This window comes from Salarias fasciatus, chromosome 20 (genome assembly GCF_902148845.1).
Source record: "Salarias fasciatus chromosome 20, fSalaFa1.1, whole genome shotgun sequence".
Lineage (NCBI taxonomy): Eukaryota > Metazoa > Chordata > Actinopteri > Blenniiformes > Blenniidae > Salarias > Salarias fasciatus.
The window spans coordinates 5415742-5430487 of NC_043764.1; the positions used below are offsets into that span (position 1 = coordinate 5415742).

General features: G+C 41.7%; 1 protein-coding gene across 1 annotated transcript; it reads right to left on the reverse strand.

The window, feature by feature from the left end:
* Positions 1–252: 252 nt before the first annotated feature.
* On the reverse strand, positions 253–13777 carry LOC115407877 (WD repeat-containing protein WRAP73). Its single transcript, XM_030118428.1, has 12 exons — positions 13686–13777; positions 12469–12615; positions 11316–11432; positions 4105–4177; positions 2842–2945; positions 2563–2649; positions 2281–2415; positions 1571–1648; positions 1378–1480; positions 1172–1297; positions 884–1075; positions 253–697 (listed from the first exon to the last, which is right to left on the reverse strand). Exons 1-12 carry the CDS (start codon positions 13752–13754, stop codon positions 585–587), a joined length of 1344 nt encoding a protein of 447 aa, XP_029974288.1. The 5' UTR covers positions 13755–13777; the 3' UTR covers positions 253–584.
* Positions 13778–14746: the final 969 nt, after the last annotated feature.

Consider the following 14746-nt stretch of genomic DNA (forward strand, 5'->3'; position numbering starts at 1 on the left):
GCTAAATGCCTCAGAGTTTTATTCATATCAGATGCATGATGCTCATTTTAATGGATCAAAGTTTCATTCATTTGTTCCAGAAATGCTGGATCATCATCTTTCTCTTTCGCAGACGTTTCCTCGGTCTCCACTTCTCACATCAATCTACTGCATCACTGTTTCTTTTGAGGCGCTGCGCCTGAAGCTGGCTGGTTACCCATAATTCACAGTGAACACTTGATCATGGATAAACTGACACACTGCAGATTTGTTTTCAAAGGATCATAATTTATTACAAAACAATTCCACTTTTTCATGGAAATACACAGAAAATCTATAAAATTATGTAAACATTTACTAGCTCACAGTGTTTGGTTCTTCAGTAGAAAATTTTAATGGAAAAACATTTAGAAAAATACTAAGAGACACAAAGATTTGAGGCTTTCTTGATGAGAAAATCTCAACTGAGGTCCTTAAAAGCATTTAGAGCAGCTCCAGTTCATGTGAAAGCTTTCAGGAGTGTTTCTATTGGTCTGTAAATCGTCACCTTTCCTCAGGTAGGTCAGGTCAAATGAGCCGGCGCTTCATCAAGTCTGAGAAGTCTTTCAGCTGTCCTGCTTATTAGTGTCCAGGTAGCACAAACACAGCTGCTCCTTTCCAAGCAGGACCAGACGGTCTCCGGCGGGGTGCCAGCTCAACGACAGGACCTGGAACTGACCTGCAGAGAAGAAACGTTTCGTCTTAATGCACTATTTCTGCAATATTTCACCCTCATCTCTACGAGGCGGGAGCGCTAACATCAACACCACCACCGTGTCTCTTAGTCTGAAATCTACATGACTATAGATAGAAGAAGAATGGCTGGGGTGTGTGTGCCGGCTCCCTGGGACCGGGACCAGGTTACCTTCAGACGGGACCTGGACAACGATGCAGCCTCCCGGCGACCACATGTACAGGTTGGAGTTTCCTGTGCACAGCGCCAGCCGGGCGCTCCGGGGACTCCACTGGAAGCAGCGAACGCCCGACGTGTGCCTCAGCACGGCCTCCAGTCTCAACTTCTGCATGTCCCACACCCAGACGGTGGTGGCCATGTTGTCTGGTGTGAGAGGAGCAGAGACGACACTTCAAGCCTCTCTGGCCGCAGAACCTCGTAACACCAGAAATGGTTTCTGGTTTCAGTGGGAAGTTTTACCGTTTTTCGTGGCGAGGTAGCGACTGTCTGCGCTGAAAGCCAAGGCGGACACACCCATGGCGGGGTTTGCTCGGTCCGGGTCTGGATCCACGACCGGGATCTGGACCGGCGGCAGGCAGATGTCATCTGAGGGAGAAGAGGATCAGACAGAACTGGCTATGAGAGCTGCAGTGTTTCAGTCTGGAGTGTTTCCACTGCCGACCTACAGTTGCTCTGAGTGCTGAACAGCGCGGTGCTGGAGGCGATGTTGTGTAGCGACATTTCCTCACTGCTCCTGGCTGGCCTTTTTTCCACCTCCATGTACACAGTCTAGAAACCCAGCAAGCAGTAAATAAAAACTATGCAAAAAAAAAAAAAAAACAAAACCCTTGATGCTTAAAGATGTTGAATGACACTCACAGCTTTGGAGTCATCGAGGGCAGCAGGATGTTCAAACTGCATGATTTTCTTCCATGTGATGTGATTCAGGATGCAGACCTAAGAGAAGACAAACATCCTCACTCATTTGCTTTGTACCGATATGAACAAACGAAGGAAAGGATCATACTTAATCATCAATATGTATATTTATGTTTGGACCATGTCAGCTTTGTTGAGATAAATTTCTCATTCATATTGAACTGTGTGTTATCAGGTTAGTGTTTTCACCATAAATAGTGAGATTCAAAGGAATAATTGAAAATAAATAAACAATACTGTGCAGAAACTTCACACTAAAAAAAAAGTCATTGAAAATTCATTTTTTTTATCAGTTGTATCTAAATTTAAAACTCAATTGTTCTGTGAACTTCTTAAGGTTTATTGTGAAAATTAAGGCTTCTGTTAAAAAAAAAAAAAAAAAAAAAAGGAACACATTTCATCGTGTGTAATTTTAAGTTCATGGACTTTAGATTTTAATCAGTGAAAAAATTATGTAAAATTAAAACAAAAAAAGAAAAACTAAGCTTCAACTAATAAGTTTTGTGTGTAATGAAGCTAAACGGGGAACCTCAGACAGTCCTGCTTTAAAGCTGTTCACACATTTCAAAGTGAGCTGCATCAGGAGGTGAGACACTGAAACTTTCTCCTGAAAACGAAGCAGAGAGTGATTCTAAAGAGACTCCTCTTACTTTTTCATCGTAGCTTCCGACAGCCAGGAACTGGCTGCTGGGGCTCCAGCACACAGCCTTGATGCCCAGCGACCAGTCGTACGCGCTGAACGTTGACAGCAAGCGGCCATCCAACGAATACAGCAGCACCTTGTACTGCGGAGAGGACAGCAACACACAAACACAATGTGCATCCAAAGAAAAATTAATCATTTGTTTTGTTGAAAAAAAATAATTGAAGCAAAGTTAGTAAAGTACAATATTTCAGAAACGTCCAGAAATCATGCTGTGCAGCCGCCTCACCTCCAGACAGCTGTCCCACACTGCCAACACACAGCCGCTGGGGGACCACTCCAGGCCTGCCAGGTCCTCCGTCTCCGTCTCAAAGTGCTGTGTGGGAAATACAGGCAGAACTAAACACTGACGTCTTCTAATTTCCTGCAATATTCAGTCATAAAATGAGTTCAGATGTGCAGCGAAGAGTCAAGTACAAAAAAAGCTTGATGTGCTTTACGTTTTGTCCAGTATATTTTGTGTAAGACAGAAAGTATTCAGAGTAACTTAAAGTAACAACTGACTTACCCGAAGCAAATGCCAGTTGTTACACACGAATATACTAACGCAGTCTTTGCACTGACGGCGTTCGGCCAGAGCCAAGTACTGCCCGTCTCTGCTGAAGCTGATCCCTGTGGTAAAGGATGGAGGGAGGAGAAAACAAGCTGATTAACGAAGGAGCGATCCGTTCAGCAGATGTTTTACAGCTTGCAACTATGTTTTTCAATAAAATACACTCATTTCTGTAACTTATGATTTAGGTTCAGAATGCATCATTTTGTTTATTTGAGTGAAAGATTTTTCTGTACAGACTAGTTCATAATTCCTTGTCCTGTATTAGATAAACACACCAAAAATGTTCAGTCATCACAATAAAAAAAAACTTGGGAATTTGTTTGATAGACTTAAGTTAAAAAGTATTGCAGATTTACTCAAGTATTTTTTTTTATGTTTTTATTTATGAAATGCAAATCATAGAGAAACCGTTCAGAAAAATATAACATCTTTTCTTTTTTGTTGGTTGAGTGGACATAATCGGACGAACAATAAACAAACCCTCTCCCTACCCCAGAAGTATAATCTCAAGTATTTTAACAGAAACTCGTAAATATGCTGGAATTTTTTAGATTTTAGACTCATTTTTTTAAATAGTTGAATTTGTTAGATGATTCTGTGGTAACATCTCAGAACACAGATTTGTCGCAGATGTTCACAAATTTTAAAGCCTAAAGTATGGAAACACAGAGGATCGGTTCCTCGCAGCTCGGATCGAAACACGTTTTTTTTACCGACAATAAAAACCCGTAACTGCATATGCAGATAAAACTGAAAATATGAACTCATGTCTTCCCAAGTATTTCATCCAAAGTGATTATCCGATTCTTTGGCACCATCAAGTCTGTGGCATGCAACTATCACGGCCATATTATTTATATGACAGCTCTGAAGATACCCGGGTCGCAGAAGGGCAGGGGATTGCATGTGGAAAATGGGGAGAGTCACAGACAATCATTTTTCCAGGAGCTGCTGACAGGCCGGTTATGAGGAGCATGCCCCATTTACTGAAGAGGGCCGCAGCTGTCAGCGGAGACGGCCGCCGTTCGCCCACATATCCCGGGATGCGCCACAAGGTACAGAACGGCATGTGATTCATGGGGCATGCCAAGGCAATTGGACTGCCAGCCATGTCCTCAGGTACTCTGGGAGTACACACACACACACACACACACACACACACACACACACACACACACACACACACACACACACACACATCAGTCTCATACTCACCCTTATCACATGCTTTGGGATACTTGATGTAAGACACAGCTTTGTTGCACAGAGACCAGACCGTGATTCTCAGCTGTCAAGGAAACAAGAGGGGCACAAAAAAAAAATTACTAAAAAAATTGGGAATTATTTCATTTACCAGCAAAATGTAAAACAAATGTAAAAATGTAAATAAATATTTTTGTATGAATAAAGCTAAAAAAAGGGAAGATTTATTTATAATTTACATTTTATGTGCCCCAAGATAAAAACTTGCTGGAAAAACTCTTGTTGGCTTCAATTTATAACTATTGTGAAATTTTGTGTTTCTGAAATTTTGTATTTTTACTCGAGCTCATCCTTTCTGCCTTGAGTATACTTAGCTAATTTTCAGTTCTATAATTGTACAACTGTTCTAAATTTATTTCAGCACTTCCCTAAAATAAAATTAAAACTGTCTTTGGTAGTTTTATGGGCCAGATTGGAGCCCCTAGTGGGCCATTTTTGGCCCACGGGCCTTATGTTTGACACTTCTGCACTAAATGGATAGTGTGTGTTATTTCACACTCCTAAAAACAAAAAAAGCAGCCCTCAGTGTGTCTGGTCATGAAACATCATCACATCAATCTTGCACAGGTTTCAATCAATAAGGCCCGAAGTGTCAAACCCTGACTGTTACAAGTCCAAAAAATAGTTACAGGTTGAATCCGTTAAGCACAGAGGGCTATGACGTTTTAGATGCAAAGACAGGGAGTAAACATGGCTATAAAAACACACATGCACACACAATAGTAAAAATAAACAATACAATGCTCTGTGTGAACATGAGATGACAAAAAAACAAATACTGCAGTGCAATAAAATGAAAAGAAAGTATTTTTTCCAAAAGAGGAATTTTATTATCTGTTCTGTGGTTCACTGTGTTTCGCAGTGGGAGTAAACACAAACCTGTTCCAGGGAGAGAGACCTCTAAGTGCTCGACTTCACCGAATAATGTGTCCGTCAGTTTTGCCGCTCCACACTGACATGAAGCAGCTCGTACTTTAATGGCTGTGGACAGACGTCTTTATGTGTTCGAGTGGAGGAGGCGAATCTTTGTGAGGGATGTGAGATGGCGACAAAGAATCCATCTATCATCAGATGAATGGTTGAGCATTGCGGTGTGTGTGTGTGTGTGTGTGTGTGTGTGTGTGTGTGTGTGTGTGTAGTGTTTCAGTGAACCTGCCGTCACTGACAGGACCTGAAAGAAGCTGCACTGAATGAATTAGGACGTGTGTATGAGTGTGTGTATGAAATTAACGCACACAAAACAACATGTCAGCACGTGGCGGGAAAACGGGTCCAGCCCATTCAGCCCACATGTAATCCGAGACGTGTTTGCAACAAGTGTGACAAATTAACAGCGAGTTGTGTGGCCGACGAGCGGCGATCATTCCCACAGATGAGATGCGAGGCAGCGCCACGGGATAACTGTCTGACCGCAGGACGGCCAAACAAAGACACCTCATGTGTTCAGACTCACTTTGGACTGCCGTCTCCCAGACACCCCGACTTCACTTCAGCAAGACTCGTGCTAGAAAAGCCATCATGGCAGCTGATTTCTGAGCTTGAAGCATCTTGCATTTGTTTTGAAAAATTAAAGGAGTCCAAGTGACTTGGTTTTAGGTGTTGTGGTCTGTGCTGCTGAACAGCTGCCTGGGTGTTGAGGTGTTCACACACTGAACAGTTACTCCAATAACAGAGGATTACTTCCAAACGTATGATTGGGATTAATATTTGGCTTACAGACGACGCACTGGGAGAACCAAAAGGGTTCATACACCACAGATTTCTGCTTTGAATCTATTTTTTGAAAGCTAAAAGATTCCTTTTAATTGGTGAAAAAGCAAGTGAACATTTTCCTCAGTTTTAATGTAGTTAATATAATATTGTGTAAAAATGCGTTTCTTTCTGCCAACACATGAATGTCTTCAGAATATGCAGCAAGAGACAGATCAACATGAGCTGGGATATTTACTAAAATGGATCAGATAAATAAAAATGATTACAGGATGATTACTTAGCCCGGTTGCTAATTTAATACCTTTTTAAAATCAAACTCTGTTTCCACATGAATTCAAAGATGGAAAAGAGATTTTTTAATATCTGTTTACATCAAATTGAAAATGAGTCAATCAAAGAGAATTGAAGCACAATAACAAAGGCTACAATAACAAAATTCTTCATTTAAAAGTCCAGTGAGTTGTCTGATCTGAGCCAAAACAGCCGATTGCCACAGCTTTCGTCAGGCCGTCCAGACAGTCATCTGAACCGGGCCCAGTCTGTCACTTCACCCTCCGGTCTGGTCAAGACATCCAGCTGTGGCGGTCCAGTAATAACACCTCGCCGCACGCTTCCTGGACTTCCCCTCAGACACGCTGCCATGGCAACCAACATCAACACCGCTCAAACACAAACACGCTGGCACTTCTTCGATGCCTTGAACCCGCCACGCGGGGGATGCACCGGAGATCAGGAGCCGGAGGCTGTGTAACCTTAAACTGGCTGGAGGAAGGGCAGCATGAGGAAAATAGGTGGGAAATGCTTTTCCATGTGGGGGACTGCGCAATGAGAGCCTCAGTTGGTAAAGCTACCCTTTAGATGAAGCATCCTCACCAAAGGTGTGCGGAGGGTGGTGTGAAAAGACAAAACCGGAGCAGAGCAGCTGCCGTTCGTCCGTCAGATGGGCTGCCGGGGTGCCAGGGTTAGCAGGACTGTAATTACACCACAAGCACATCTTTCTGCTGTATTGTGATCATTACATGAACATGATTAGTGTGAAAAGGCTTCCTGAGGTCGATTAACACTTTTACAAACCAGGAGCAGATGGTAATCAAAGAAGTGATTTACACACCTGATGTGTTATCAGCAGAGGCTCTATGAAACTGTAATCAACAATAAAACAATTAAACTCACTTCCAATGTTGTGACAAGATAATCGGGCAGAGGGATTAGTCCTGAAGCGAAGCAGGATGGCTGTGTCACATTTTCACTCCTATTTAATGTCTGTTAGCAAGTATTCACAACAAGAAAAGCAAAGAATTCGGGAACATTCCCAACAGGACAGTCTGTGGGCAACATGATAACCGAGATCGGTTATAAACCAAAAGTTACTGACAGCAAGCTGGAATAAAACCCGTCAGTCTGCCATTCTTGTTGCGCGCCGGAGCGAGAGCGAGAGAATGGGCGAGTGCAATTGATGCCATACAGAAGTGTCTGTCAGCGGAGGATTAGCCTTCAGGCATTCCTCATCGGAAGCCATCTCAAACCAATATAGCTTATTTCTCCTGTTACAGCCTCGTGGCTGCAGCGAGGAGCAGGAGCCACGCTGGGTATGGCGAGCTATTGTCCCCCGCCGCAGTGCCTTCACACTGCAGTCCAGTAGCATTGTTGCCAGCAATGCTACACATTAGCAGGGCTCCGTCTGCACCGGCCAAGTATGTTACCGCTAATCTGATCCCAACAATGTAAAAACCATTAGAGAAGTCAAGCTCAGCAGTGTCCTTGGCCGGGGTTTTTCCACCGCCCCCCTCCTGCCCGTCACCCCTCTCCGGATTACCCAAGTGGCATTTTGTGAGGTCCGAAGATAAATGGATGGAATTCAAACAGGAGACCACTTGCATAAAGTCTGATAATACATAGGGTGGGTTTAGCAACATGACTTTACATCTATGGGATGGCACCATTCCCAAATCTAAATCCTTTTTTATTTACTACTGTGAAGCTGTTAAGGCGCTCACTGTGGCTGCTACCAAATCAGAGATCAATAAACCCTCTCGTCTGATAGAATGCCATCTTTGTGCTAATAATAAAGTATTTTACACCCATAATATCAGAGTGCTTGAGCTATTCGGGCTGGGGCCGAAACGTAAACAAAACAAAAGCCACCCTGACGCACGCAGCGCCAGCTAAGCAGATTTACTGACACATACACAGACAAACACACACACAGAGGCATGATCCACACCACGGGCAGCTGTCCCTAAACAAGTTAATATAGCAGGCTGTTTATGAGTGGGGATGAAATTCAAACCCGACACGAACACCCTCCTGGCGCAGCCTTAATGAAATCTTGGGCCGGGGTGAAGGTAAGTTCAGTGGGCTCCTTGGCAGCGTTCGAACAAGTGGCTGTTTTTCTTCCATTAACTCGGTTTTGGAGCCTCTGCTCCGGAAGGATGCACAGTAAGCACCACTGGTACTGGTTTCTATTGAGAGCAAGTGACAATGGAAGTGAGTGATACGACTCTGACCTGACAACGACAAAAATCTGGATGTGGGATTTGACAAATACCTATGTTAGACATATATATGTGGCCATTACATCAAAGAAATTAAAAAGTCCTTGGACTCTAACGAAGGGGTCTTTTTCCAGGATTTTTTTGTCATTCAGAAACAATTAAGTGATTAGCATTACATATATATAATATTGTGTAATTTTAGGTGTGGTATGCCACTATCGGTTTAAGCTTCAGCTGAACATCACAGTAGTCTCTGCTGCTCAAAAGGATGCTTGTACCTCTGGATCTAAAACGGAAAAGAGAAATGTTTTATCCCACATCTCTCAGTGACTGGCTTTAGTGACGTGACTTAGCCGTCTCTGTTTTTCCATCACACACACACACACACTTGTCTTTAAGTCTGTGGAAGAGTGACTACATGCTCTGTACTATCTGCAGCGGTGCACTGAAGCTATTCTATGAACTGGAGGAATGGAGACGGAGCGATAAACACTCAACACAGTGAATCACAGAAACTGAAGTCGGTGCAAAATTCATCAATAAACTGGACGTTAATTTAATCTGCTTTTTTCCCCATTACGTAGTGTTGAGAACCCATTTACTGATCGCAATACACCCTAAGATCCTAGACTGATCTGGATCAATCGTTTGCTCATCCAGTGTGTGTAAGAATCCGTTCACCACTTAGACAAAGGAAGTTGCGACTGCATGATTCATACCTGATATCTGCAGTTTGGGGGTGTGCCTCTACAATGTTTTCTCAAAGCTCCTGACCTTTCTTTACTGCTTTTTTCTCGAAAAAACGTTTACCTACAAATCCCAGAGTGGCTTAAACGTTGAACCTTTATTAAATGAAGTGTTGTTATCTGACCTCTGAATGTAATTTTGCGATAACAGCATCAGTCCAGCATCTGCTCACATTTCGCTTCTCGTGGGTTCCAAACACAAAGCAGCCAAAGGAACATCAACAATTATTCTTAAAGTGTTGAAATGAACCACAGGTTCTGAAGATTTTATGCAGATGTCGTATTTCCTGAAGGATTCTTCTCCATCCCATTAGACTTTGTTGAGGATTCAGACAGACACAAAGCAGACGTGCCACAGACACTTGCACTCCGTGCACCCGCATGCAGACCAGACACAGTTGTGTGTCGGACCACAACACCTGTCAGCCGACTCCTGGAGTCAGGTTTAGCATGACAGACACGGCCCGCCGCGGTGCCTCGCTGTACTCCACATGCTCCGCGGGTAGCTGCTATATCTTCTCACCTCTTACAGCACATGCTTACTATGGAGCCAATATAAAACAGGAATTCTGAGGTGCACAACTGAACCCAAGACGTCTTTATTGGTCTGGTCCTTCAGACTTGCATAAACTAAAAATCCCCTTCTCTCCTGAGCTCGCTCTTAGCAGATACACCTGTCACAAAGCAAACCGACCCATTTACATCAATATTATTCATTTCAAAAGGGACATTCTGACTGAATGAACTGAAGATGTGAGTGATGATTAGACGCACTTTGGAGAAGCTGTTGAGTGATTTCACCCAACCTGATCATTTGAAGGCCAGAGGAGATCAGCGTATTCAAAGTATGTGTGCAAGACTTTTCAGACGCTGTGACACAACCCGATGCCTCGAAGCGTCGCCCTTTCATTTCAGCGGTGCGCCGACAGGCCCCTCAGCCAACAGCTCCTCATTCCAAGTGGGAATGCAGGCATGAGCCAGCAGTTGATGGAAGCAATACAGTCAGCTGCGAGTCGATTCGCACTAATGGCTTCACAATATTTAACAGATGGAGGAAGCTTAAGGTTTAGGCAGTTTTGTAATATACAGCGTGAACAGATGATCCTGGGTTAATTTGGTAAAATACGCTTCTCTATGTGTGTGTGTTAGTTACATGGGGGGCTGACAAGGTTTCATGAAGAGGAATATGAATAAAATGGAGGCAGATGAGAGAATTTAGAGATCCATCTTTGATTAAAACTGTTTTTTACTTTTCTGTAAGCTCACAACAGCTACAACACTTCACTGTAAATTCAATGCTAAATGAAGGCAAAACCCGATCAAGCTTAAAATTCCATTAATTTGATATTCTCTCGTTTCATCATGGCATGAATGAAGAGCTTAATAATGAAGTAAGAAATCATAAAAAACTTTCGAAGAATAATACAGTTGTTTCTTTAAGTGTCTTTGCTCTTCTCTGGGCAGACGTGTGCACACTTTGAGCAGTACTGCTTCTGATACAGCAACTGTGCTCTATGACAAGTGAAAGAGCGTTTCCTATGAACTGCTTAAAGTGTTCGTTTTCTGTGCATTAACCTGCACTCTTCAAAATTTGTTTAAATCCATTAAACATCTAGATCCAAAGCAAATATCTCACCCAAAGTATTTAAAAATTACCCTGGTTTGCCAACAATAAGCACCTGGATCAAACTGTTTGAATACTGTTTAAAAGTTTGGGGTATACAAAAAGTATATGTATGAGGAAAAAAAATGAATTATGTGACTACTTCCATGCTTGAAATGGGACCATTTTCCTCAGTGTGTGTTGTGAAACATGTTCCCTCTGCTGCTTTTAAAACCGTTTACTCTCATAATATTTTCATGAGCTTTTCAGCATCATTAAAAGAACTTGTTTCCAAAGAGAACACCGGACCGGCATCGGAAGGGCGCATGCACATTGCATCCATGCCCAAGACGCACTTGAGCCCGGTGTGTGACAGGACGCTAACAGGAAGGGAGCTATGAAATCAGGCTGAATACATGCAGCAGGTGGGGTGTGGGAGGGCGGCGGGGTGGAGGGGCAGTCCAGAAAGGCTCTGGTGTCTGGCTATTTTCAGGTCCCCCCCTTCCTTGAGGGCCAGCAACAGTTGAAACCAGACAAGCACACGTATAAACACACTTCCATGTGCATGAATGCACGCACACATGCACGAAGAGGCTTCACACTTACGTGGAACTCGGTGGTGTTGAGAATGTGACGTCCGTCTGGACTCCAGCGCGAGGAGACCAGTCCTATTGAGCCCTCATCAATCTTACAGTGCCAGTCCGGCTGTTCCAGAGACCACACCTGGAGAAACGACAGATTCAGCCTCCACTGATGACACTGGTCACTTTCATCCTGTCGTCTTCCTCGAGTTGATTTCTCACTGTGCGAAACACTTTAGCATCAGAAACCATGAAAGACTGGCACTGGATACCCTTTCAAAGGTAAGCTACGTGTGCTGTGATGCAGACGAAACTGACCCTGAGTGTGGAGAACTTTTCACCGCTGAGAATGACAAACTCATTGTTACTTATGCAAGTCACAATCAGAATGAAAATTAACTAAACAACAGAAAAAAAAATGCTTTGTAACATTCTTTTGATATTCATGCTGCAGCTTTTAAAAATTAAAAACATCTGGTGTAAAGAGACCTAACAGCAATGCACGGCACGGTTCTGGAGTCGTTATGTAAAATATTTCAGCAATTTAGAAATTGAGATATAAATGATCATTACAATGAATGCATTTTTCAATTAAGAGTTAAAAGACTCTCAGACTTACTTTTCTGATTTACACTAACTTGCGTATCAGGTGCGGATTAACAAAACACTGATGAAATTCATATGTAAAAATAGTTTTGCTCCAATAATCGGAAACAATATATAAAAATCTTCTTTCTGTGAATAACTACTCGGAAGTGTTTGATAAAACTGATATTTAAATTTGTATTTCAATCAAGTGTTGCACAGATTAGTGAAATGATGGTCAAATTATTTCAATGTAGTTTTAGAAAAAACTGAAACATGATACAATAATGTAATCAGTTTTAATCCCAGGACAACAATCCCAAGAATAAGAACGACTTTCTTTGAAGATTTCTTTTTTTTTTAAAAAAATTGGTACTTGGGCATCTCATCGCATAGCATCTAATGTGACTTTGTTTTTGTACAATAACTGAGTGAAAACAGTCCAGAGAATCAATATAATTTTTTTTTAAATATCCTCTGTGAAGGATCTACAAAAACAGTTTCTCATGCTTAAATTAATAATCATTAATAAATACTAAAATATTAAACTAGCAAAACACACAGACACACTCCTGTCTAGTGGTGATCCCTACCTGTACCAGCCCTCTCTTGTACATTGCGCAGAGATAAAGAGGAATCTGAAGACCATTCCATGCAGGATATTTGTCCAAGCAGGTGTAGAGGGCAGGATCTGCAAGGTGCTCACATCTCACCACCAGTCTGTACTGCACGCAGGTCGCCTGAGGAACGTAACCCCGGAGAGACATCAGAAAGACAATACAAAACAAACTTCACTTTTCCATGTTGAAATGCTCAGTCTTTTTAATTTTTTAGTTTTGCTGTAGAACAAGATAATTTATTTATAAACACTATTTAAACACAAGGCATTCTCAATTCTTACAGTGAACTGCTTTTAATGAAAGTGATTAAGATAAGCATGAAAGCAAAAGCCTTATTAGGATAAGATAATAAAATAGGAAAAAAAATATTGTTTATTGAAAAGCAAGGAGCAATAATAGTGTCTAATTCTGATTTAAAAGACCTGAGTGTGTCAGCAGAAGTGGTTTCACAGGTGAGAGTTTATGAACTAAAAGCTGCTTCACCGTGTTATGGCTGCAGGAACGCTGAATGAACATATTCCTGAGGACCTAAGGGGTCTGGATGATTCACTTACTAAAAGTACATCTCAGGTGTATTTAGGCCAGAGACCACACTCTTTCGATCCGCCTTTCCACCGTGGTGCACTTGATCGATTTTACCTTTAACACTGTGGTTCTATTTTACTTGTTAGATTTTTAACTGTTTTATACTTGCTGTTGCTGTTTTAATATTTTATATTGGGAGTTTTGAAAGGTGCTTTGAAATAAAACACATTATTATTATTACTTTATAGAGAAGAAGTAAGGTTTTGGAGTCAATCCTCTGACATGCAGTTTAGGGCCCGAGCCCACAAGCCAAACCTAGAATGGAGGCATGCCTGCAGGGCAAGCTTAAAATGATACGCAAATGATAAACTCAGAAACTGGCATACCTATAATATGCAACCATCAAAATAAGATGAATGAAAATAACTAATTTTAAAGATAAATTTCATTCCACAGTTTGGTAATCTTAGTCCTCGACAATGTCACTTTTATAACTGTTTAAAAGTGACTCCTAAAAAAAAAGATTATTTATCAATTATTGTAGTATACCAGTAAATGAAAGATGATTGATGAATTTAGTGTGAACATTCATTGTCTGGGTTTAATGACTTGGGCCTTGCTTTTAAGGCTGTACTTAACTCTGACCATAGAACTCAGACACTTACCAGATACTTTCCATCTGGGGAAATTCTAGCAAGCTGGTTGGATTGCTTGAAGACGTCAGAAAAATCCATGCTAGAGTCTCAACTATTCCTACACAAAACAAAACAGCAGAACTGAGTGAGAGGAGTTTGTAATGTCTTCATAGGCTCGGTGTAGTTTCTGATTATGAACACACGATGGCGCTCAAACTACAATAAATAAATACACCTCAAACAGCAGGCAAAAGGCACAGTGACTTCTTGCAGTCTGTCGCTATCGATAAAAACAAAGGAACAGTGTGTGGTTATGCTGCTGAACTGCATACAGATTGGACTATTTGTGTTTCACGACACTAACTCAAAGAGTAGATAACTCCAGTAGCCTCACTAGCCGACGACCGTTAAAAGAAGCCACTTGAGTGGGTAAAGCAATCACAACGAAAGCATTCGTGTGGTTACTTCTTCCAAAGCAGCAATATAATTATATTAGTCATAACAGAAAGTGAGAAGCGACCGGCTCGTGTTAATGATAAAGTTAGCTGTCACTCGTGCAACGCTAGCTCCAAACGCTACAAGCAGTTCTAGCCTAGCTAACCAGGGGAACATGTTCAAAGTCGGTCACAACATTTGCCGCTATGTTAAATACGTTCCATTTACTCACAGACAGACGAGGCTCCAAAAATCCATACAAAACCCTCTTTTTACCACACGGCTCGATTACACGGCGCTTATTAAAACTGTTGCTAATTTGTTTGTGTGGACGGGTGACGTCACGATGGTAGTGACCAATAAGCGAGTTGTCTGCAGCGCGTTGCATTTTGGGATATGGAGTTTATGTGAACTTATTATTCTTATGAGGACAAATGATGCGGACACTAAAGACGCCTGTCGAAAAGTTTCCATTTTTAAATTACAGGACAGTAAGATTAAAAAAAAAAAAACGTATTTAATGTATTTTGGGATATTTTCACCCTTGTAGTTTCATAATTAAGTTTTTTTAATGATACTCAGAAATGTTTCATTGTCTGATGTGGTATTTTCACCCAAACCAACCTAAAATTTTCAATAACTAAACGCTGTTGTGA